We start from the raw sequence: 25254 nt of genomic DNA, 5'->3' as shown, positions 1-25254 counted from the left end.
AATCAGACCAAAACTACAAAAAATGAATAATCTTTTATTGAGGAATCCATGATACAGTACACTCTTACAAATATTGCATGAAATTGGCACAGTTCTGTATAATCCGTAATGCACCATCATCACGACTGCTGAACTGCCAGCATAACCCCGTCACTTTTAAACGGAAGGTATTATTCTCACCGAGAGCTGCATGACATATTTTGCATTTTTCGTGACTTCAACATGCGCAAAAGACGATCTGAGCAGCATAAATTATTGCATCTTGCAATGTTGGAGAAAAAAAATTCGACTAATGGCTGGTGGAAATTATTGGCGAGGAAAGAGCACAAATATAATAAAAAGCACAAAAATATAATTGACCGGTGTGTTTGTATTACGGCAATACCAAACAATATCACATCATGCAGCCCTTGCAAATACTGATTATTAAAGATCTTTGATTATTTCAAAGCACCCAATTATTTTGCGTGATCTCTCAGTACCATGAAACCTGCGTTAATTAAAGTTAGCATAACTTAGTGAGATACTGCAACATCACTTACACATTACTTCAAAATTAGTCATGTTTTCCTTTTAATTAAGAAAAAGGGCCTTTGAGAGTTTGAAAAGTTGTAAAATCAAATTTATCGTGCTGTTAGCTCACCCCTGAAGCTAGCCAGCTAATAGCAGGAGCTTTGGCAGATCCAGTTTTGACCACCAGATGGTGTAGTGAGTCACTCTAACATCGAGTCCATCCTCGGATCAAGCAGAGCTAAAGCTCTTAATCGCTGTGGCATCTTGTTTCTGGCTTTTAAAAGAAAGACATAACAATACAAGGCAGGTCTGTCACTGCTTCAAAGCTAAAGCTAAAACATCACATATCCTAATAAAGTTATAGAACTTGTTCAAATTTGTTCCTGTACGCAATTTATCTTGAAAAAAACGGAATGAAGAAAGTTCAAACCAGCACTAAAGCCAGGTGCTCGATTTATACTAATGTTTAAACTGAAACCTTTGAATTTTGTATCATATTTCTAACATCAATGTAAATAAACTGTGCAAACCCCGAGTACAGAGGATCAAGTAGACGCTGTGGTGACTCATGCTGCACCCGAATACGAAATAATCTTGCATATTTAAAATTTTATTTTACCGGTTTTGTGCTACAGCCGTTACTAATACATTAGCATTAAAGCTATAGTACTCAAATTACAACATGTAATGACATTTTAGTATATCTTTAAATAGATGCTGGACCCTTAACTTCACTCTATCACATTTGTGAGCCGTTTTCATCTCAGGATTGCACATATCAAAGTTTGAATTCAGTGCATATACTTAGAATGTGGCCATTATCTTTAAAGCGTGGGTTATTGCTGCATTTCAAGCTCACTCTGCTGCCCCCTGCAGGTCAAAATCAACATTAAACTCTACATTCACCACCCTTGGTCATAGAAGTTGCATTTTAAAAATAATGAAGGCTCACTGAAAGAAGGCGTATGCAAAAACAAATTCAAGGAGCCCAGTTCAAACTGGTTAAAATCAAGTATGTGCACATGCGGCCCCTGGAAAATCGAAACATTTTACAAGCATTCAACCATGATTCTTGCCCAGTAATCACTTAATGACAAAAGACAAACAGTAAACACTGAGCACACAGGACAAACTGTACCGAACACTGTAACATGAAGATATGTTGGCATCTCTGGAGGCTGAAAGCCTTTGTTTTGTTTTTTTGCTTCAAAAAGTCGAGGTATCACTGTCACACGAGATGGCTGGTAAAGGTCGGAACTACTGTACCTGAGCTTCACACAGCACCATCAGATTAGATTTCTGAATGAAGTGATGGAGATGGGAGTTCAGGGAACGTTGAGATTCAGAGAGCCTGCTCTTCGCTCTCCTCCGAGGCCTTGAGGATGAAAACGGCATCGTCCAGGACGTAGTAGTCGTTGTACATGTCTCCCTCGCATAGGTAAGGCAACCGGGTCACGGCCTCCACCGCAAACCCAACCCGTCGAAACACCTCATTAGACAGATTGGTGACCTGTTCTTCCCAAGTCTTCCCTTTGATCCTGATGTGTTCTTTGGGACGTTCCCATCTCCCTCCTGCAGGAGAGAAACACAGGTTGGTTCAGATTAACGTATTTTGGAAAAGTTTACAGGACGTTTCAAGTGAAAACACGTCATTTTTGCATTTTCATTTCAGAAAGGTTTCGCGTTTAGGCGGCAACAATATGAAAACGATCTCTGTCTACATGGGAGATACACTGAAAAGAAACTTGTTTTTTGTTGGGCCACTAGTGGCTGCTGTTGTTTAATGAAACCACACACAAGCACAGAGAGCAATAAGCTGTAAACATTAACAATGTATACAGACATTCGTATGTACAAATGACAAAGTTGGATTGCTTTTGTGGGTGACTCAATTATAAAACTACCAAGTCCCAGGAGATTTTGGACACTTACAATTGAGGCCGCCATTCTTGTTATTGTCCATCTACTTGCGCGTGCGCAGAAGACGTATTTACTATGACTGTGGCGCGCATGCCCAGCAGCAGTGTTTTCACCAGTCTACATGACAAAGGACCCTTAGCGTTTTCTAAAAGTGCCACCTTTCAGGACGTTAACGAAAAGTTGCGCTTTCAGTAGCCCTGAGCATCGTTGTCATGGCAACAATCACCCGAAATGAAACAAAATCTTTCTGCTTTCACTTAAAATTATTGCAATGTAAACCAGCCCTCAGAACAACAGGTTGGAAGAAGTTAGCTTTCGGATTCAAACCGACCGACTTCCACGTAGGGCTGGAAGGGAAGCACGGCGGCCAGGACCAGCCGTCCCGTCTTGGGAACCAGCGAGCGCCGGATGTCTCGCAGCAGATGGAGCGGATCGTCGCATCGGTCCAGCAGGTTCAAGCAGCTGATCACATCATACTGGAAACCCGCCTGCTGCCACTCGTCGATCCCCAACAGCCTGAAGCCGAGAGGTGGAGGAAGACCAAAGGGGGCACGTGATTGGCTGGCGTCACAGATTGTGATGAGTTTCAACTGATTTCTGGAGCGAGGATATCAATCAACATACAACAAACTTCCACCTAAAGAGTTCATTTGAATCATCTATCAGAACTTCTTTTTGTAGTTGCTGGATTTGCCTCCTTTTAAGAGACCTTGTTTAAAATCGGTGGCATTCCCCAGGGCTCTATCCTTGTCCTACTATTGTTGTCTGTTAACATGTATAAATTGTTTTATTGTCAGTATTTCTATTCTATCCTAATAAATTACACACGAATATGTCCTTTATACCTTTAAAAGGCTTTTTTCATACAATTGTACAAGTAATCAATATTGACTTAACAACATACTGGGGGGGAAAAATTTACAACATTTAGCATGTAATAGTGCACAAAAAGGGCACGTTCATGGCAGTGAAGTTGGGAGTATTAGAAAAAAGTGTTGTATTGGTAGATTTTTTGCTTTTAATTCTGTTGATAATCAAAAAAGAGAAGGGTATTAAATCTGTATTTACTGTAATCATAGCTTTAAACATGATAATATAGAAAACACATTTTAGTTAATTGAGCCCAATTTCAAGGCTTCTTCTGCTGTGATGATGCCAGAGTTAAATTTACATGTTAAGGGGAAAAAAACCCTCTTAAAAGGCTCACTTGTAGTTCCTCCTCTGCAGGTGCCACCTCATCGGTGCAGACACCTCGGTTGCATAGACTTCCCTGAAGTGGAAGCCCATGACCTCAGTGACCCCCCCATCCCCAGCCCCGAGGTCCAGCAGCCTCTCGGCCCTCCAGTCTGGGCCGACCCTCAGCAGCTGCTGGAACTGATCCCTGGAGAACACGAACATGGATCCCCGGCCCAGAAACCTGCGACGAGAGAGAGAGTGAATCATAGGCTGAGATGAAGACAGGGGGCAAGATGAAGAGGGGAGCATGTGGCACTCACCCGTTGATGGATGTTCGGGACACCATAGGACTGAGTACGGTGGACATGAAGGAGTGGTAGAGCTGCGTGAACATCCAGCCGGACTTCTCCACGCTGTGCTTGAGGAACGCCCTGGTGTCCTGGTCCAGGTGGCTCTGCAGGAAAAGAGGACGCATGGACTCCCCCAGAATGTCAGGGCTGCACCGGTACCACTGGACCCGGAACAGGAACCAGAGAGGGGAAAAAACCAGATAGCACTTCAGATATAATACCCAAGAGCTGGAGAAATCAATCAAAAGCCTGTCAATCACACACACCCAACCCCCACCCAGGCTGGCATGTGTGTGTGGTTTCATTGCATAAACAAACAACAGCACCCACAAGTGGCCCAACATGAAAACTACATGGCTAGGCTGTTCCTGTGCAAACACTTTTTTAAATGTTGCTGTGTGAATGTGAAACTTTTCTGAAATGGAAATGGTGCGTTTTGACTTGAACTGTTGTGTAAACGAGGCATTGATGAAGAAAAAAAGTGAACCTGGACTGAGGAGCCATGTGTTTTCTGCGACTTTAAACACACTTGAGAGCATTCAATTTTGATATTTAAACAGGTGAGTACCGGTACTTTCAGATTTAACACCTAGAAGCTACAGATGTAAGAATATCATCAATGGGGTGATTTTGGATTTAATTTAAAAAGTGAAATGAAAGGTATGAAGCTGAGGTTAGTCTATATTGCTTGAGCTTCTTTTCCTTCTATTTTTTCCACATTCCATTAAAGTGTCTGAATTCAGCACTGATAGATTATTTAAATGCTCAGGAAACCTTCTCAGGTGTTTTAAGTTAATTGAGATCAGACCTTTCTCATCCCATGTGGGGAATTCAATCCTCACAGCAGCTCCATACTGCAGAAAAGTCTAAAAAACAGGCAGATTTTTTCAAAAGAAGTAGACATTAAAGATTTAAAATAACTTAAAGACTGTTCTTTTTTTTTTTTTTTTTTTTTTTTAAAAGGTGAACATACCAACAGTATATAAGCTCATCAGATGTAGTGAGCAGATCAGGGCTCCTGTTAAACAGGTTTGAATGAGCCAAAGCAGCATTCTTGTCTAGATGGCGGCTGATTAATAAAACTTTTTCATATTACTCAAATTTTCTGACAAATTTGGGGTTTTACTTGTCATATTAAAAAATAAATAAACAGTTGGGAATGTATCAATCCTTGTGTAATCAATCTATACAATACATTCTGAATCTAGTTATGAACTTTTTGATGATGATTTAAAGAAACGCTGATGAGAAAGTGTGTGTTTGCACTCCTTTACTCAGCGTCTCGCCAAATCCTGTTTAAGAATTCATCGATTTTAAAAGGTGAAGCTCGTCTTTTAGTGTAAAAAAAACACTTATCTGAATAAAAACGTGGCATGTGTACAGGCGGTAGTGTCACCTTCTAATCGGCTGCAGATTCCTGGATGATTGAAACAGATTTCTAACATAAAACAGGATGTTTGGAGTAGAACTTGTACCTGGTGCGCCTCCACCGCGGCCGCAGCCTCCGCGTCGTTCACCATGCCGACCAGCAGCGATCTGACCAGTGGGCTGCGGACGTACTTCCCGGTCCACATTCTCCTAACGGACAACAGGAAGGCCACGTATCCCAGCACCCAGGCACCGAAAAGCAGCGTCCTCAGCTGCGGTGGAGACATGGCGGGGAGAAAACAGAGAAGAGAGTCGGCTGAACGGGAGACCTCACCGGGGGGAGACACCGGAGACACCTGTAAACCTACACCGCGGCTCTCCACCTCCAAAACAAACATCGACACCAACCTGAGGAGGCTGCAGCGCTCCGAGCACAGCCAGCTGCTGTTTGCTCCCCGTCTTAGTCCCGTGAAAGCATTGTCCGCTTTGTTTGTTACAGATTATAATCCGGGTTAATCTCTCTGCAATCACAACAAACACTTCCGCATTGCGTCACTGCGTCACTGGAAGAACGTCACATCAGTTTCACGTGTATGTCGCCTCCTACCGAGTTGACAGAACACGCTCGATGAGGATCATTTTGTTGTTTTTGTTGTTGTTGTTGTTGTGTTCGTTTGTTTGACATATTTAAACATGTCATGTCTTCAGAATGAGCAGAAAAAAATAATGAGCTCGGTTCAGATTTTCAGAGAGTTTAGAAACCAGCTGCTGTTATCTTTTTTTTTTTTTTTACATGTTTAAAAACTACCGACATGAAACTCATTTTAAAGGTTGAACACGTTTTGCAGCTCCAGGTAAATTCGAATTAGTCGAGAAAAGAAAAGAAAAAATGTTGGTTTTAAACCTCCACAACAGTTGTGGTATAGAAGCTCCATGGTCATGTGTTGGGAGTTCTTCGCTCATCGCTTCATTAAAACAAGCATCCTGTAAAACACAAGCAAAGATACTGATTGAACCTACACAATTTTAACTTTTAAGACTACCTTAGTAGCGGGAGCAGGGCCAATTTACAATCAAAAACTGAAACTTTTCATGGCTCACTTTCACTTCTTAAGTTTCATCGTCTTCAGCTTCCAGTCTAGGAGTATTGAGATATTATTGGTGAAAAAGGTTGGAGCTATTTGTACTTATAGACCATGAATTTGTAGTTGCGTACTGTGAGTTGTGTACCAGTACAATTTTTTTTCTCTCCACAAATACAACACCACCCTCACACATTCTTAATTACATGTGCACAAATCCTTTTTTACAGGTTAAAAAAACGTACAAGCTCACATTTTTCCTACAATTGCTGTAGTACATGTGGTGAAAAATATATTTGTGCACCTGTCTCAATGTGAAGTTTTTTCTTCACGAGTCACAGATTCCGTTTTCTTCAACTACAAATCACACATCTTGGCTCTCAGCTGAGATATCTGGTGAAAATCCAGCTGTGAATCATCAATGAAAAAAATTTGCGTCAACAGAAAAGTTGCTCTCTTCTGATTGGCTGCGGTACAAAATCCTCTCTTCTGATTGGCTTGGAAACCCGTCAATCGAAGATTTCACAAGATGTAATTCTTATGTTGTTTTTTTCAAAAATGTATTTTAGGCCTACAGAACCATTCGCACTCACCCTTGCCTTTGTTGTCAGTAATTCAAGTTAAAACTTTGTCTCTTCTATTGTTAATTGATCTGAGTCATGCAAATGAAACCCACAATGTCATGATTATGCATCTTTACTTTGACAATGTCACATTTCAATCATAGGCACTGTTTCAGAAAACATTTGTTCGAAACCATATAAAAAACTTGTAATGCTTCATAATGACAGGAGTAAAACTTCTTACATAAATAGAAAATAAATGAAATCTATGTGGAGTTTTTCAAATGAGCCCAACTACAGTTTCCACGTGATTATCTGGAATAAACAGTACAAAAATAAATTAATTGGGCTTAAAAACACTGAAACCACTTCACTTACGGAGCACATTTTTACTTCAGCAGTTTGAATGAGCTTTAATGAAGCCACGTTCACATGCAGGCTGAACTTCATCTGTCCAGGAACAATGAGGGGAACCTACGTTCTGCCTAAGGACACTTCGGCACAATCGAACTGAGAATCAAACCGTCAACATTACAATTACAGCCTGACTTTCACAAATATTACATAAATAGCAAAAAAAAAGCTTAAACAGGCAAATGATTATTGGGATTTTTGACCACATTTTGTAAATATCTTAAAAGTACAAAGTAGATTTTTTGGGGGGTTGACGCATCACAATTGAAACAATCTGAGACAAGAAAAGACCTTTTTCTTTAATAAGTCTGCATTTTGATTTAAAATATCAATTGAAACTAGCTCAGTCACACAAGCCACTTTACTTGTAATACCACTCTTCACCACCAGATGATGTCAAGACAATTCAGTTGCTATGTTGACTCACTGCTGCCACCTTGCTTACTTAATTGGTATAGTAAAATTCTTGCACATTAAGAGGGATATTTGGCTTATTTTCAAACAAGTAGCAAAAATTAAAAAACAAAAAAAACCAAATTAAACCAAAAAAAAAAAATAGTAAAAAAGTCACAAATAATAATACTGTTAGATTTCACAGCAGCTTTTGAAACAGTTGACACATTACTTGAGACAAGTCACTTAAAATGAAGAATTCCAAAACAGGTGGGACACCACATATGTAGTAAATAAAAACAGTTTAAAAAAAAAAGGTCCATTTTAATTTTGATGCTAATAAAAAATAAATAATTGACAGTTGTTATAGTACAGTTATAGACTTTTTCTAAGTTATCAGACGTCCCTATGTGCATTTCTTTAAGAATTTACATAACTTTTTTAGGGCGTTTTCCTAACTGCTGTGCTGGTGGGGTGTTGCCGTGGTTACGGGATGACCACAGTGATGGAGTGGCTGTCGTCTTGGTTGTAGCCCCGCTGGCCGTGGTACTGTTCTGCTGTTGGTTCTGCCGCCTGCTCCGAGTCCAGCGCGTCGTACACGAGGCTCATGATCTGCCTCTTGACGCGGTTCCTCAGCGCCGCGCTCCGGATCCTCTTCAGCTCCATCGCCACAGTGACACCGAACGAGTCCTCACAGTCCCTCTCTGGCTCGTGGGCCGTCTCCTGGATCACCTCCAGAACGTGCTGCAGCAGCGCCACCTTCTGCTGCTCCGTGTCCTCGCCGCTGGGGCCGCGGGGACGCTTCTTGGGCAGGCGAGGCGGCGGCGGTAGCGGAGACGCCGAGGAGCACTCGGTGAGGGAGGGCGACGCGCGGCCGTCCTCCGGGTCCTGGTGGGGCAGGACGGGGGGCTCTGGCTCGCCGTCGCTGCCGTCCAGCTGCACGATGAACGCTTCCTGTGTGGATTCCTCCACCTGCAGCACAGACCGGACGTCGGCGTGAGACCAGGGCCTCGGAAAGGTCAAAAGTTGGAAGAGGGACTCACCGCGCTGTCCGAGGGACGGTGGACGATGTGTTTCTTCAGAAACTCGCAGGAGGACAGAATCCTCCTCTGCCTCTCCGTCATCGACCTCTTATCCCGCAGGATACCGCCCGGTTTCACCAGCCGGGCGTACTGAGTCCTGAGCGAGGTCGCCCGAGTCTTCACGTCCTCCACTGCAGCAATCACAAGAGGCAACTCAAGCTTTCAAACAGCTTAAAACAAAAAAAGTATTTAAGCTGCATTTAAAATAACAAATTTTTTTTTACAAAAAACTGTTTAGAGGTTTAATTTTAAAAGACAAAAAAAAAAAACAAACAGACTGATGTTGCATATTTAACAAAAAAAAAAAAAAGAAATTTATTGAAAATAATTAAGGATGAAAGTTCGGGTGTTCTGTAGTTATTTTAAAAACACATAAATGACACATAAAAAAATACAAATCAAGAGTCCGCCTTAAAACGTAATTCCATTTTGAAATCTGCAAGTAAAAAAAAAACATGTAATAGTGAATATTTTCATGGAAAATCCTTCATCATGGACCCTTTGACCTTTGACCTTGCGGTGGAGGTGCTCTGACCTGGAAGCTCCAGCACCGTGGCGATCTCGGCCCACTTCCTCTCCCTCTCGATCTTGTCGTGGAATTTGTCGGAGGACAGGTTGTACAGACACTCGTGCTGCTGCCACAGCTCCAGCAGCTTGTTCTCCTTCCCCAGCGTCCAGCTCTTCCGGGCGATCGTGTAGTTCTCGGCAAACGGTGAGCGCGACCGGCCCGAGTCGTGATCGGCCGAGAGGGCGGCACTGTCCGGCTCGCTGTGGTCGCTCACCTGTTGGGAACGAGGACAATAAATTTTGTTTTTCGTTGGGGAAATATTCGATCAATTCATGGATGAAGGTGCGCTGGGGGATGTTGGTGTGACGGTGCTCACGTTTCCGTCCATGGTCCGGGGGATGACGTATTTTCGGAGGAACTCCAGCGACGTGAGGATCCGCTTCTGTCGGGGAGTCAGAGTCCGACTCCTCCGCTCGCTGCTGGGCACCGGACGCACCAGGCGGGAGTACTGAGAGCGGAGGGACGCGGCCCGCACCTTCACCTCCTGCACTGAGGAGGCCAGAGAGGAGTCAGAGGAGGTCAGTATGCACACACAAGCGCAGACACATTTGTACACACACACACACACACGTATAAATAAAACACACCCTCGCCACATACACATTCATAATAACACACACACACACTTACCCACTCCATCCATCCATCCATCCATCCATCCACACACACACACACACACACACACACACACACACACACACACACACACACACACACACACACATAAAGCACACTCTCTCCACATACACACTCATATTAACACACACACACACACACACACACACACACACACACACACACACACACACACACACACACACACACACACACACACACACACACACACACACACACACACACACACACACACACACACACACACACTTTAAAGCCGTACCGGGCAGGTCAAGCGCCGCCGCTATCTCCTCCCAGCAGCGCTCCTTCTCCGCCTTGTTGTGGTACGTCCCGGACGACACGTTGTACAGACAGTCGTACTGCTGCCACCAGTCCACCAGTAGATCCTCCATGTCGTCAGACCACCGCAGACGACCGCCGGACACACACTTCTCCGCCATGCTCCAAAACAAAACACTGCGGCGAACACCGCCGCTTCCGCTCTCACAGTCTGCTTCTCTGGACACACTGTGTGTTAACGGAACGTTGCTGCCATCTGTCGGTGCTTCATAGTACTGCAGTTCTCGTTTGACTGGAATACAATACAATACAATACAATACAATACAATACAATACAATACAATACATTACTATACAATATGATAGAAAAATGAAATAGAAATGCTTGATTTATCCCAAGGAGGAAAACTTTAATAGTGTTGGTCCACAGTGGAGCATCCACACAGAGGAGTGGATCTACATCAGAATAAAAAAATCTTAGCTTTAATATAATTTCTCTTATTAATATTTTAACGACTTCATATGTCATGCCTTCACAATATAATGAGGTCAAAATTGACCCAGTTCAATATCACCTACATAACTAGTATTAATGCATAAATACCCTGTCAAATATTATAAAATGAACAGATCATCCTGATCGATGTTTTGCAGATCGTGCAGATTCAAAACAGATGTGCTGAAAGTCAAACATGTCTTATCTTTTCATACGAAAAGTTGAAAGAAATGGCACGTTTGACAGGATCGGGATGTTGAACCAGCAGGTGGTGCTACAGCTCTGTCTTCTTCACACATGAAGTTTTAAGTGGCTCAAGGAAAATGTACTCCTATTTTAAACAATGTTTATCTGCAGCAGTGAACTAAAATACAATCAATATGTGAGAAAATTATTTTTTAGTCAACACATGTACGCAATCTATCTATCAGTCTTAAACGTTTTAATTGAAATATATTTCATTGACAGAATAGAATCAACAAAAGCGCTTTCTACACACAAAATGACTACAGATAGAAATATATTTTAAATTCAAAAGCCTTCAATTTGTGTGAAAACATCGAATGATCATAAAAAGAAACAAAGCCACCAGATATGTTGAATATTGAATGTGAAAGAGAGAGACAAAACATCTTCAAAAAGTGAAAGAGAGGGAGGCAAAATGAACAATGAACACCAGAAAACAAAAACGAGTCAACAATTTAGAAGAAAGAGACAGAAAGTACAAAAGATTCATGTACATTTGCAAATAAAAGAAGATAAACTCAAAATAAATAAGAGTTTTAAAATGATCACAGCATGTGAAAAAAGTGAGACTTGTTAGAATTAAAACTAAGAATCTACAACAGCTACCTGATGAGGTATACAGGGATTATTCAGGTGTTATACACGTCCCACTCAAAATATGTTACAAATGTGTCACAGGTGATGGATTTATACAAAGGAAGACATAACATGAAGCAACACAGAACTAATACTCTCATTTAAACAAAAGAAGACAAAACATGAAGCAATCTAGAGATTAGACTCTGAAGACGCTCACCTATGTGAAGTTACCGTCAGGCATTCATGATTACACATTATGCAATATGACCTTCAGAATAAAAACACACTGAATCACCAGATTGAATTTGTTACACTTTTGATTTGTGGTCTCAAGTATTCATGGTAATATTTGGATAAAAGTGCACATTTATTTATATTTATGAAAGGACAGGTTGAAATTAATGCTAAAAATACACACAATCAGTTGTTTTGAATTAATGTTTAAATTAGTGGTTTGACTTTGGAGATGTATTCCGGAAGTTGTATGTCAGTATCCGCGCCTTGACGCTCGCGCTCCACCGTTCTGTCCGCCGCAACGCTCAGACTGTCCGCGGAGCAGCGACGCTTCCAGCCCAGCTCCGGAGCGTCTCTGTCAGGTGAGTCCTCCTCTTTCTCTCCTCTGGAATAACACCACCAATGACGAGAAAAGAAGCGAAATCACCTTCGCCTGCACATGAAATGTCGGTTTTTAGCCGGTGTTTTGTCGGAGTTCGCTCGGAGCACCTTGACAGCTGAGACTGACAACTTAAGTCAACAAGGACAAGCACAGCCAGACTCCGTTCAAAAACCTCCTGAAAACTACCAAAACTCACATTTCTCACCTTAACGTGTCCAATAAAGCATTAATTGTCACTTTGAATCACTCGATGGTGTTTTTGAGTAAATCCGGCATATAGACATTCACTGTGTTGTGCCTTATTCAAGTAAAATTAACAATTTTAAACAGTTTAGTTCTCTACAATTACACGTGCATTAACATTTTTATGTGTTAATCTTAAATGTACAGGACATAGTTTGTCATTTGAATAAATATATCACACAACATTGTCTGCTTATCACTGCAGGTGATAAATGTTGACTTTACATGTGGAAATCCCAATAATAAAAAAAGAGGGAAAATATCCAGAATTTATTTTATTATGGAGAAATTAATTTAATTGCACCTAGAATGATGCTCTTTTACTTTTATGTTTGATATTCAGATATATAAAAAATGTTTGGGGGCCGTTTTTATTTCAGAGAAGTTTTGAAAACAATGTCCATTTAAACGAAATGACTAAAATGTTGAAAATGAGGTCATTTTATTGCTGGGCCACTAGTGGGTGCCGTTTGTTGCTTTTGGAATGATAATGATAAATCGGGGGAAATGGCAACAATTTAACCTGCTAAAGTGGAAAAATGATGTGTAAACAGCTAAAATAACTAAATTAGCAACATATTGCAAATAAATTAAACAGGTCAACTTTCTAGAAATCTCTAAAACAGCTAACCTAGCAAATGTCATAACAGTTGTTAAACTTGTCAAAGATTGATAAAAAATCAAAATGATTAAACAGTTAACAATTAAAAGTGCTAAAAGCTGCACAAAAAAAAAGTTGAAACACTAGTAGTCAAAATGGCGACAATTTAACCTGAGAAAACAGGCTAAAAATAACTAAACTAGCACATTGGCTAAAACGTTAGGATAGCCAAAACTTTAAAAAAAAAATAGATAAATGACCTAAAATAATATAAATGACTAAAAACAGCTTAAGTGGCAGAAATGGCTAATATGTTAAAATTCATAAAACATGTAAACTGGCTATAATTATTTTTTAGCCAGTTTACATGTTTCATAAAACATGTAAACTGGCGAAAAAATAATTATATAAAATCTGCTCTTCTTAATTTTAGTTCCAGACACTTCGATGTGCCAGTATTTTGTTTAATGATATCGAACAAAAACCAGTAGGAAAACTTTGAAAATGGGTAAAAATGTCTTTTTAAGCATCCGAGGTCTTGCTGAGTCAACGGTTGCTGCAGGTTTTCATGCAACATCCGGAGTTGTTGTCCTTGCTGTTGCTGATTTGTGAGCAAATGAGCTTTTTTGAGAACTGCTTGTTCTGGAGGGAGTTTTCTGAGGAAATCCAAACTTGAAGACGTCTGAGCTCCAGAAGAAGTGTCCATGGACGCTTGCTGGCCAACGAGCCGGTGTCGGCCTCCTTGCTTCCATTCCGGCCGCTGGTCAGCAAGGCCTCGTTGCAGTTGTTTACCGCCTGGCGAGGTGCCTGGCCGGTTTTAGACTGCGGTGTCAGTGCAGAGACATGCATCGGCATCTGCTGCACGATCACCTCGTCCCATCAACTGTAAATAGGCAGACGGGATAAGCTTCTTGGACGTTGGACAAGGAGTCCAGAGATGTCTTCTCATGTGGGCAGCGTCCGAATCGTACTCTGTGATTACATTCTGATTGGACGTCAGGAGGAGAGTTCTGCTTGGATTTCCCACTGTGGAAACTCTGCTGGATGCCCCGTCACTCTCAGATAAACCAGAGGGACACATGAGTTTGTCAGAACAGTTTTTGTTCATTGTGTTGTTCCGAAGATAAGCTGGCACTGTGTCACTTCCTTAAAAGTTCAGGGGGGGATGTTATCCATGAGCCGAGGTCCTCCTGAACGGGAAGACCAACAGATTAGCTGCCTGTTCCTGAGAGAACAGGCTTCCTGGATCAGAGAAAACAAGCAGTAGCAGCAGCGTCAAGTCCAAGTCACGCAATGTTCTCCTTTTAAACACAACATTGGAGTTAATAGTCTTTATATACTAAAACTAACTAATAAACTAATCATACTTTATTAATCCCCCTCGGGGAAATTCCTTGTTTTGGACACAGCTGAATGAACCGTGACAGACGTGAAGCAGGAGACTTCTTTCATAAAACATGAAGCTCGTTGTGGATCCTGGACACTGAAAGATTTCACTCAGCCGAATGAAAATTACTCACCTGCTGCAAGAACGCTGCTCATGTGCATCACTCCTTTTTCTCAAGACACCTTGAAGTGTTTGTGTGTGTGTGTGTGTGTGTGTGTGTGTGTGTGTGTGTGTGTGTGTGTGTGTGTGTGTGTGTGTGTGTGTGTGTGTGTGTGTGTGTGTGTGTGTGTGTGTGAGCGCGCAAATTCGTTGTGCGTGCATGCCCGTCAGTATTGTGTGTGTGTGTGTGCATGCATGCATGTCAAAATTGTGTGTGTGTGTGTGCGTGCATACATGCGTGTGTGCGTGTACATGTGTACGTGTGACAGTAAAGCCATTTCAATATGGGAAATGTCATTATGTTGTATAAAAGTGGTTCAGCGTTGCAGCTGTTTGATGCTTTACAATCAGCAGTAGTACCTGATGTGTTTCACATGGTATGATGTTCAGATCCAGAGATAAGTATGAAGACTTCATACTTGTGACTGAGCTTGGTGTTCCTGTGTCTGCAGTGTGTCTGCAGTGTGTCTGCAGTGTGATGGCAGGTTGGACTGCCGCTGCCTCCAGGTTGACTCACACAGACCATGAACCGGCGCTCGGCTCCTGGAGGACAGTGATCCTTATCCCAGCTTCACTGTGAGTCCAGGATTTTCTCTTCATGGATCCCAAGTCATCGCCCTCCGTCCCCGGAGACGCTGCGGGGGGGTCGGCAGCTTCCTGATTGCAGGAGCAGAGAGGAGAAGTACTGAAGAAGAAGCACCGTGAGAAAGTCTGTGGACCCATCATGGGGAAGGAGCAGGACCTGCTGGTGGCTGTGAAGAGCGGAGATCTGCTGCTGGCCCACAAACTGCTCTCCAAAGTCAAGGCCAACAAGACCAGTGAGTGTTTCTGTGTGTGTGTGTGTGTGTGTGTGTGTGTGTGTGTGTGTGTGTGTGTGTGTGTGTGTGTGTGTGTGGGTGGGTGGGTGGGTGGGTGTGTGTGTGTGTGTGTGTGTGTGTGTGTGTGTGTGTGTGTGTGTGTGTGTGTGTGTGTGTGTGTGTGTGTGTGTGTGTGCGTGTGTGTGGTTATTGTGATGTTGTCACGAAGATCCAACTAAAAAGTGATGTATTGCTGTTGTTGTTGTTGGTTGGTGTTACACACTGAACACAGCCTACCGCATCTCCGGAAACTCCGGCACCTCTTGCACCACCTGCACTTCCTACATCTCCTGAAGCTCCCCCATTTCCTCCACCTCTTGCACCTCCTGCATCCCCTGCAGCTCCTGCACCCCCTCTAGCTCTTCCACCTCCTGCAGCTCCTGCACTCCCTGCAGCTGGCTGTGTGCCTCGTACATGCTCTTTCTACTTCTTTCTTATCTCCATACATCCAAAGTCATGCTCCTCCAGAGCTCTCTGTGTGTCCACCCTCTTCCCCTCCTCGGCCTCGCCAAGCCCAGAGAAGGTTGAGGTCAAGCCAGCTGTTTTCCCCGCCTGGCGTTATCTGCTGCAGGCTTTCACCTCGGTGACGAGCTGCGGGAACAAAGCTGCGGCTGTCAGACAAAAGCCTGTTACACACTTTCCACGCAGCACAGACAGCGCGCCGCGCTCGAATCGGAATATTAAAAGTGAAATTGTCTGTTTGTGCACCGCTGTGCGTCTGTTTGTGAAAATTCAATGAGTGCCAGGCTTGTTGAGGCAATGCGGCAGAGGAGGAAGCCGGTGACTAATGTTTTCTGTTGTTCAGAGAGCAGCCATCCAAGATACACAGTACCGAAAACATACTTCATTCACACACAATGTAACCACGTTAAAATACATTTAATGCAACTTTCACTTAAAAAAAAAAAGGTGTTGTAAGTCTGTGGATTAATAGAAGTTGAGTTGACAGCCGCTCCGAGAACAGTTTGCATGTGTACCATATTAATCTACAAAATAGATAACACCAGGACCTTCCTGTAAGATTTTGCTGACATTCGTTCTGTAAATTCTGGATCGGTTGGTAGGTTTCCGTCCCTGTCCGATCAGCTTCTGTCCTGCACTCGTGTGTCAGCGGTCCTGCTGTGAGGTCTTCCACAGATGACCTCCTCTCAGTCCTGTCAATAGAAGCAGATTGATCGGTGGTGACCTGCTTTGAGAGGTCTGAAAACGAGCCGGCTCCAAAATATGCTTCCAGTCGACCCCCCCCGAACTCAAGAACATGTTTAGATCCACTCTAGTTAGACAACAATAACCCCAGGAATGGACATCCACCTCAAAATGACCAGTTCGGAAGCTTGGGCTCCGTTTACACCACTTTTTTAAGTGAATATGCAAAACATTTGTTGTGTTTTGGGTGTCTGTTAACACGACAGTGATGTTCGGAGCCACTGAAAACGCAACTCTCTGGTAACACTCGGGCTCCGTCTCTCTGTAGACGGTGGGACTTGGTTGTTTTATAGTTGACCGTCACCGTAACAACAAATGTGTGTGAATGCGAAACATTTCTGGAACGAAAATGCAAAAACAATGTATTTTCACTTGAATCCTTGTGCAAACGGGGCGTTAAAGACTATTTCATTCCACTCGTGTGTTTAGATGTGTATCAGCGCATGGTATCACCGAGTCACTCCCCCTTGTTTTCCCCCCTCAGGCACCCTTTGTGACTCTACACCGCCAGCTGTTACAACAATTAATGATGGCGACTCCTAATGCAGACAGCAAAGCGGCTGTGTTTACTGTTTTCAAACTAAAATCAATCTTAAATGTTTTGGATGAAAACTTTTTTTTGCCTCTCTAAAAAGCTGCGGGGCGCTTGCTTCCCTCAGTCAGCCTGACATATGGGTCGAAGAGCAAAGTTAGTACGACACTTCGAGGCATAATAAACACATTAAGTGGAAGCACCCCAGGTTGGAGCAAATGAGGATTCCCACTGAGCCTCAGCAATCACTGGCAGGTTTATGACGCACTCGCTAACATCGGCAGAAACTTGTAGCATGCTTGTAGGCATCCTTGCTTCTGCTATTTGCCAGAATAAACTGCCCAATTATGAGTCTGGTGGGAATTTTAATTTAGTAAAATATGAGTGCTAAGTAGGGAACGTTGCCCACGTTCATCTTTGTAAGCATTGTAGATTAGCCACTTAGCAATAAAAACAACGTAACGCTGAGGCTAATGGGGTTGCTAATGATCTTTTTACTGGCCTGTGCATTGCACCGAGTCATGTCGTTATTACGTCCACGTTTAGCGGGGAAGGATGACGGCGCTCTTCGTCTCTTAGCATGCTAGGTTTTGCCAATTAGCCGGGAAAGCAGCTTATTGTTGACGCTTGCTAATTGGCAATAAAAAACCATCTTGTTTTCAGCCTGATGGGGTTGCCGATGTTGTTTTCACTGATGTTTGGATGGAAACCGAGATGTCAGGAGATTAATAAACTCTCTGGTTTTTATCAGATTTGTGTTTCAAATTGAACAAAACCCAGCCGATACAGTAATTACAGTGTTCAACACGTCTTCTCTGGCGAAAATCCGACTTGCTTTTTGCCCGGCATTAATTAGGTCAGTGACACAGCGTGACACATTGAGAGCGAAGGAAGATCTGCCGAACAATATTTAATCCTCCAACATCACGTTAACCTCGCAGGCCGTCGTAGTGAAAACATGGGGAGGCAGCAGGGCGCAAAAATGTCAACAGTTTAGACATTTTTTGAATATTTATCTATAGAAAAATTATCAGCCCCGAATAAAACATATGTGAATATTCGTGATGGCAGATTGCCTTAAAGATTTTCATGCTTTCTTTTTAATCATCTGTACCATGACGGGATTTTTCATCACACGCCACAGCCTGCTGAGGGTGAACCATGTAAACATGGATGTATTGCCGGTCTTTACAATGAATGCCAACTCTGAGTAGAAGAAGCATTAAATGTATAAACAAATGACATGCTTTTATCAGTATAACCTCCTTAAATTGTGATGATCATGGCCATCATGACTTTGATGGTCAAAACTTCAAAACATTCTGTATTGCACTGTTTTATGTACTTGATGACACCATTGGAATGCTGTAATTCAATTCAGTTTTATTTCTGTAGTCCCAAATACAATACAGTCATTTTAAGGCACTTTTACGGAGAAAAACCCAACAAGTAAAAAGGAAAATCAAATTTTTAACAGGAAGAAAATTGAGAACCAGACTCTGAGGTACAGACTTTCTGCTGTTCCAGTTTGGCTTAGGGGATAAAGGGGGAGAAAAGAATAGGACAGATGGACAGATTGTCGGGCGGATTCAAACCCTGGTTCAACAATTGTCAAAATGATGAAACCCTGCGGAGCATTTTCCTTGTGCCGTCTGACAAAATACGTACTGTCGAGTACAAGACGTTGGAATCTAATAGTCGAATTGCAGCCAAGACTTTGGCACATCCAGAAGAATAGGCTTTTTCATATGTATTGGTCAATATCCCACGATCAGAAGGGCCAAACATACCTTATGATCTGCGTGTGTAGACCACATGATCACACTAAAGCCAAACACTAAGTTCACTTCTATCCAGATCAAATAAACCCAACTCTTTACTTAAAAAGTGCTTCAGTTTCTTGGTTTTAGTGATTGCTCACACTGGTACGTTGACTTTTTGTGAAGAGTGCCGAGTTTTCCGTGTCAGTCTGACAACAAGCAGAAGTCCTCCAGGAGTGCAAAGCCCCCACAGAGGTCAGGAGCTTTTTAACCTGTTTTCATCACAGAGACGTGTTGGACATTGTTAAACTTAGAGGCCAAACTTTGAGCCTGAGCAGGGAGTGGAGCGAGGAATGATCCAGCAGGAGGTGTTAGGAGGTCAGGAGCCCACCGGATACCTGGAAGGAAGACGCAACGTATTGAGAGACAGATTTTTTAGAATTGTATTGATCTAATATTGATCCCGACAGTTGTCTGAGCTGATCGGTTTAAATTGACAATTACTGATCTATTAAAAAAAAAAAAGGATGATCTGTTACCTGCTAGCAGATCAAATCATTAAAACAGTTGAGCCGAAATGAACTGAAGAAAGGAGTTCTTGAAAAACCAACAAGTGTTTCTTCAGAGTATGGGAATGTTCTAACATGTTTCCTGTTCTTTTCCTTCACATGGCTGATGAAAGCTTCATCCTGGTGTCTTGTGGGAGATGTGACACTCTATAAAAACTTAAATTATAGTACCTCTCTTCCCTAACTTGTTTGTTAGCTTTGGACTTTAAATCCCATTACTACTGTTCTGACAGTGGCAATATGCTGGGTTCAGGTCCTTGAAGGTAATGCTGGCTGTGTCCTGAGGAGATTACTGCTGCGCCGCTAACACCAACCTGATGGACACGGAGCTGAGGTGGGAGGTTTCTTCTCCGCTCAGCCATCTGCTGACATCAGGTCGGCTCCTCACTCAATTTAAGTGGACTTACCTCTGTTTGTGGTTGGCTGTCACAAGTCCAACATGAAACTGCTGGTTTCACAGTGGAAGCTTCACGCCTGAAGTCTCCTCTTTCCCACACGTTTTAACCTGGAGTGGAGCTGTGTGGGTTGTTTCTCACCCCGCCCTGCAACGAGCCCCTTTAGACTCCAAAGGTTCTTCAAAGGTCTCCATGATTACAATGCGACACTCGGCCCTGCCCTCTCATCTGTCTCCAAACGCGAGAACTCTGGGAGATGCACAGATGGTTAAACAGCCACCACACAAAGGCAAAAGATCATACTCCACCATTGTGTCATTTATTTTCGCTGGTACACCCGATTGTGTGTGGGTGACTCATGCAGGGCTTTCACTAAACCCGGGCGTGATGACTCCCAGGCTATAGAAGGGCAATTAAAGCTTATTCAGAACAAGTTTGGGAAAGATAGTGCACACCCACTGTGATCAAACAGTTTATGAATGGATCAGCCTTACAAATCTGTACTATCTAAGTTCTAGGGGTTATTTTTAACTATAACAACTGCTACTCTGCCTCTGATATTAAAAGCTTTCCTGAGCTGGTTGTGTTGACGTGTTTTCATAAATGATTGGTACAAAAAAAAAAAGGGAGTGTGGTTTAACAGCTTTCTAAAACCTAAAATAATAAACCCAAATTACTGGAAGGAACACTTTACCAGATCATTTACATACCAGACTGTTTTTTTCTTTTTTCTAAAGGACTCCCATCTTTATTATATCTTATGTTATTGAAATATGTTATACAGAAAATATACCCTTGATTATTCTAAAATATGCTGGAATATTATGCTAAGAATATAAAATGGCTAACAAATTGTAGAGGCTAAAAAAGGAAACATAGCCAGTTAAAGCAGGTACATTTGCTTAAATGGCCAAAAGAGCTCAAAAGAGCTAATAAAGGCAAAACAACTAAGTCACTTGAAATGGCAACCCCCCCCCCCCCCCCCCCCCCACTGTTGAAAAAAATAATTACTCTGTTTTACATTGTAGTTAGGAAACTTTGAAAATGCAACCTAAGGTACAATCATTCTATCTTAAAGAGCTGTTTTGTTCCAATTTTAAAGGTGTAAGTGAGTTTTATTTGGTGGAGATGCGACTGTTTTAGTATTAACGGTCATGTTATGTCTTTGAAGCCAATGTTAATGCTGTAGCATCAGCTCTCAGTGTTGCCCCTAGTGGAAAAATTTGAAATTGCAGCTACTTTTTTTAACATTTTTAAATGGGTCAGCTTTTAACCATTTTCACAAGGGTGTTGTTGGTTTAAAAATGTTGTGTTGAAAATGTATTGCCCCAAATCCAGCTTTTCCTTGATTTTTATCCATTTGAATATTGGATCATATGAGCTGCATTCAGAATCTGCTGTGTCTGTGTGAGCTGGACTGGCTCAGCCCACACATGCCTATCTTGGGAAGTGGAGGAATTTACTTCCTCTCGTGGTGCCATGTGCCAGAGCAGAGCTGCCTAATAGTGGCAGGGTCAAAGGTAGGGCCTACCTTGATTGGGATTGGATAAAGCCCAGATGACACTGTATAGGGTTTGATTTCTGATTCGCTTGTTGGAGCACAGTTTTAAAAAATTGAAAGAAACGTGGGAGAGAGATGACAGAGTTTCTTCACTTCTGGGGCATCATTTTCAGGTGTTGGAAAACCATTAGAAAGTGAATTTTACATAATATGACCTCTTTAAATGCATATTTATTTATAACCCCCCCCCCCCCCCCCCCCTTGCTGATTTTGGCCCTCTTGAGAATCTTCATCAAACATTAATATTGCTAAAGTGTTACTATGGCCCCGTTTTCACGACAACGAATTAGAGTGTATCCGCAAAACTTTCTTCACTTTTGGGGGGTCCGTTTACACGGCGCCAGTTTGCGGATGCACTGTATCTGCAAAGTTTTTAATCCGGCTCCCAAGGTGGAAAGATTCTTTCACGGCGTAAATCCCTCCTGCGGAGACTGCCCCGAGGCAAAAGAGCCTGTTACTGCGCATGCATATCGCTCCCCCTCCCTCCTGCTCATTCAGTTGTAAACAAACATGGCGGCCGCGTAGTGGTATGACTCACGGCACAAATTCTAGTTTTATCGTCCAGATCAGTAGTTTAATAGTTGAGACTCACCCCTGATATCATCCGATGTGTCATCAGTCCATGCGAATGTCGGGTGCCCTCCATTTTCTTCACGTTTATAGTGTTTTGTTCTCTGCACATGTCTGTGTAGTTTCATTACAAAATCAAGCAACAGCGCCCTCCAGTGGCCCGGCATACTCACTACATCGTTGTCTCTGTGTCCGCTGCTGCTGTGTAAACGCCCTAACTTTTTTTTTGCCGATTAGGTGTTGTCACGTGAAACGTTGTCGTGTAAACAGGGCCTATTGTTTCTAAATTAATTAATCAAAATGGACACGTTAAAGTCTCAGCTTCAGTCCAAAGAATTGAAATGGTGAAAGTTCTAAATATTCTTATGAAAAGAAATTTTGGGCTAAAATGACCTCCAGCACAAAGCTATAACGACTTAATTACTATTCAACTTAGTAATTTCATGCCATTTGTTCTAAACAGAGGGATATTGTTTTGTCTCATATGTAGGAACTCGATGGAGACTCATGGTAATGGTTTTATTACGGTCAGTTATGCAACTGCTTGTTTCCCCACTTCAGAAGAGAAGAGATTTGAACACCACTGAAGCTCGCTGCAGTAAATTGGTGTGTCCCTTTGGGAACTTTAGGGTTTTTTTTTTCATTTTTGTTCAGCAGAATCTCTCATTGATGAATCATTAATGGTCTTTCTCAAGAGAGTTCTTCTCTCTAACTCTCTTTGTCAAACGTAAGCTGGATGGCCGACAGATTTTTCCGTCTTTATGGTGAAGATCTGCTGGTGATAATCACACTCCACATGAAGATGTTGACGTTTTATTTTAATCTACGCTGTCTTCTTTTAGCTCTAAGACATATGGGTTTCTCATTTGAATATCTGAATGACCGAATCACACATTTCAGTTTTTGAAAGTGAGAACACTTTATCATCATGGGTTGTCTTAAATTCTTTTTAGCTTAAGAATACTATTACATCAGCATAAAGAGAGAAATGGATGACAATAAGTGCAAAAAATTAAAGAACAGAGGCCTTCATTTAGCCGTTTCTAAGACCATGGTCAATGTGTGATACAGTTTTTGTAGAGATGGTCTCTTATTCAAATTAACATGTTTCCCTCCCATTGCCCAAATATGACCTAAAATTGATATTTACCACTTATTGGCACTGCTAACAATCAAACTGGTGACAGATCTAGTACTAGTAACAAGAGCAGAGACAGTTGGGGTTAACGTAATCAGGATAGAACTACGATGAAATCCAAAGGCATTTGATTTTATTCCATTATTTATACATTAACTCCATGCAACATTATCTTTTTACCAAATGATGTAACATATGTGTATGTGTGCACATTAAAGGAACACTGTTGCTAATAACCAAGCTTAATTCTGCCCCTGCTCGCTTAGCTGTTTACCCCTTTATTCACCAACCCCCACCACCTTCATTCCTGTACCTCGAATTAGGGATAACCCATCTGGCCCAAAGTCAGATTAGATATCTGTCAGACTTAAGAGTACCTAAGAGGAGGTGTATTTAGTGTGCGAGCATCCCCGTGTGGATTACAGCATGTGCCCGGGCGAGTGAACCGCGCATCCCGCCAGATACCCCCACCCAGCACCGTAGCTGTGTTGACATCTCGTCCGTATTGTATTGAGTCTGCAGCAGCAGGGTGCGGCAGTTAGCCCATTAGCTAACAGGCTAACTGGGCTAATCTGTCTCCTGCTCTTCGGCCTCGATTAGCCAGACAGGTGGGGAGCAGGGCCAAGTGGTGTGTGAACGGATTTCAAGTTGAACCAACTCTTTACAGAGAACACACACACACACACACACACACACACACACACACACACACACACACACACACACACACACACACACACACACACACACACACACACACACACACACACATTAATCCTGACTCCTTTCCTCCCCCGGGCAGATGGGGTGGCCTGTCTCCAGAGGAATTTACCAGAGGAATTAAGTTGTGTTTGTGTGTGTGTGTGTTTGTGTGTGTGCGTGTGTGTGTGTGTGTGTGTGTGTGTGTGTGTGTGTGTGTGTGTGTGTGTGTGTGTGTGTGTTAGTAATGTTGCAGGGACCTAAATCTGTTTACACAATCACATTATTGGCAATTGTCATCCTTGTAATGACAATAACAACCTCTCTCTTAAGTAAATCTTTCAGTTTCCAGATAAAGCCAGGTTCCACTAAGATTAAGAAAGTTGTAGTTAAGGCTGAATTTAGAAGGAACTTGCAGGAAATTAATGTAAGTCAACAAGTTTTCTTAAAAAAACATTGAAATACTGCACGTGTGTGTTTTCCTTGTGAAGTCCACAGCAGTGAATGGTTTAACCTCCGTTCACTGAACACAATGCTAAAACCCACATCATATTGCACTTCATTCAAGGTTAACAAGTAGTTCAAGACTCAGAATTGGCTATAACTAAGACATGGTTCCCAAAATTAGGTCAGTTAGAGTTTGGTGTCGACAATCAGACGTGTTTGTTAATGCGAGGGCGATGTTTATGAGTGAGCCTGATGAGTTAACGCTCACATGTATGTTTGCTCTTGTTATACGCTCTTTTTTGGTCTAAAACCTGGAAACCTGTTCGGTGCGGTGTGACCAAATAAGGACCAAAATGCTGGACTCTCCAGTTTGCATATGTGCAAAGGGAAAAATATTGTTCGGAATCTTTGGTTGGAGTTAGGCACTGATTGGAGGTAGGCGTGAAAATGGGGGGCCAAAGAAAGCATTACATCAACCAATAGGTCCTTCGAGTGTTGATGTATTTATGGACTCCACAATGTCTTTTAGGGTGAAGAAATGGTTGATGGGCTAAAAGTAAGAATGAGGATAGAGTTCGAGTTATTCTTTGTGTTTTTGTGTGTTTATGGACCTCAAACCTGATCAACTAAAGAGCACCTTTATCTAAAGATCAAGTTATGAGCTATGGTTAACATAGATTTGAGGTTTGAATTCCTTAAGGTTCTCCCTTCTTTGTGTTGATGTACAAGCCTGTTTCTGTGTTTACTTTGTGGGGTCCAAATCCCAAGAGACCACCTCATATTTATCATGTCCTCCCTCTTTTTTGGGAACCAGAATACTTGACCCCTCAAAGTTTGACAAATGCTTCA

At 42.3% G+C, this 25254-nt stretch overlaps 3 protein-coding genes across 4 annotated transcripts in view; 1 reads left to right on the top strand and 2 right to left on the bottom strand.

The window, feature by feature from the left end:
- Nucleotides 1-15: 15 nt before the first annotated feature.
- On the bottom strand, nt 16-5892 carry mettl9 (methyltransferase 9, His-X-His N1-histidine; the record flags this gene model as incomplete). 2 transcript variants are annotated; one of them, XM_080473037.1, is made up of 6 exons in its annotated part: nt 16-2085; nt 2765-2949; nt 3641-3850; nt 3930-4120; nt 5435-5599; nt 5736-5892. In XM_080473037.1, the coding sequence occupies 5 exons, from the start codon at nt 5531-5533 to the stop codon at nt 1856-1858; spliced, it is 915 nt and encodes a 304-aa protein (XP_080329163.1). In that variant the 3' UTR covers nt 16-1855. The 2 variants fall into 2 exon arrangements, with proteins under 2 accessions (XP_080329163.1, XP_080329162.1); XM_080473036.1 differs by lacking the exon at nt 5736-5892 and having other exon boundaries at nt 5435-5614.
- A 1198-nt stretch (nt 5893-7090) lies between these two features.
- LOC308117698 (uncharacterized protein) lies at nt 7091-10570 on the bottom strand. The gene is made up of 5 exons (XM_080476752.1): nt 10328-10570; nt 9746-9918; nt 9397-9643; nt 8823-8992; nt 7091-8751 (listed from the first exon to the last, which is right to left on the bottom strand). The coding sequence occupies exons 1-5, from the start codon at nt 10503-10505 to the stop codon at nt 8266-8268; spliced, it is 1254 nt and encodes a 417-aa protein (XP_080332878.1). The 5' UTR covers nt 10506-10570; the 3' UTR covers nt 7091-8265.
- A 1636-nt stretch (nt 10571-12206) lies between these two features.
- The window catches only part of LOC308106623 (CASK interacting protein 2), a 49545-nt gene continuing 36497 nt past the window's right edge, over nt 12207-25254 (top strand). Inside the window, exons 1-2 of the mRNA XM_080458474.1 lie at nt 12207-12261; nt 15124-15489. Of these exons, the coding sequence (XP_080314600.1) occupies nt 15396-15489 (94 nt within the window). The 5' untranslated portion in view covers nt 12207-12261; nt 15124-15395. The remainder of the gene's footprint in view (nt 12262-15123; nt 15490-25254) is intronic.

The sequence above is a fragment of the Lipophrys pholis genome, assembly GCF_963383615.2.
Source record: "Lipophrys pholis genome assembly, chromosome: 1".
Classification (NCBI taxonomy): Eukaryota; Metazoa; Chordata; class Actinopteri; order Blenniiformes; family Blenniidae; genus Lipophrys; species Lipophrys pholis.
Note: the sequence above shows the minus strand (reverse complement) of the source record. Positions and strands in the feature narration are given on the sequence as shown.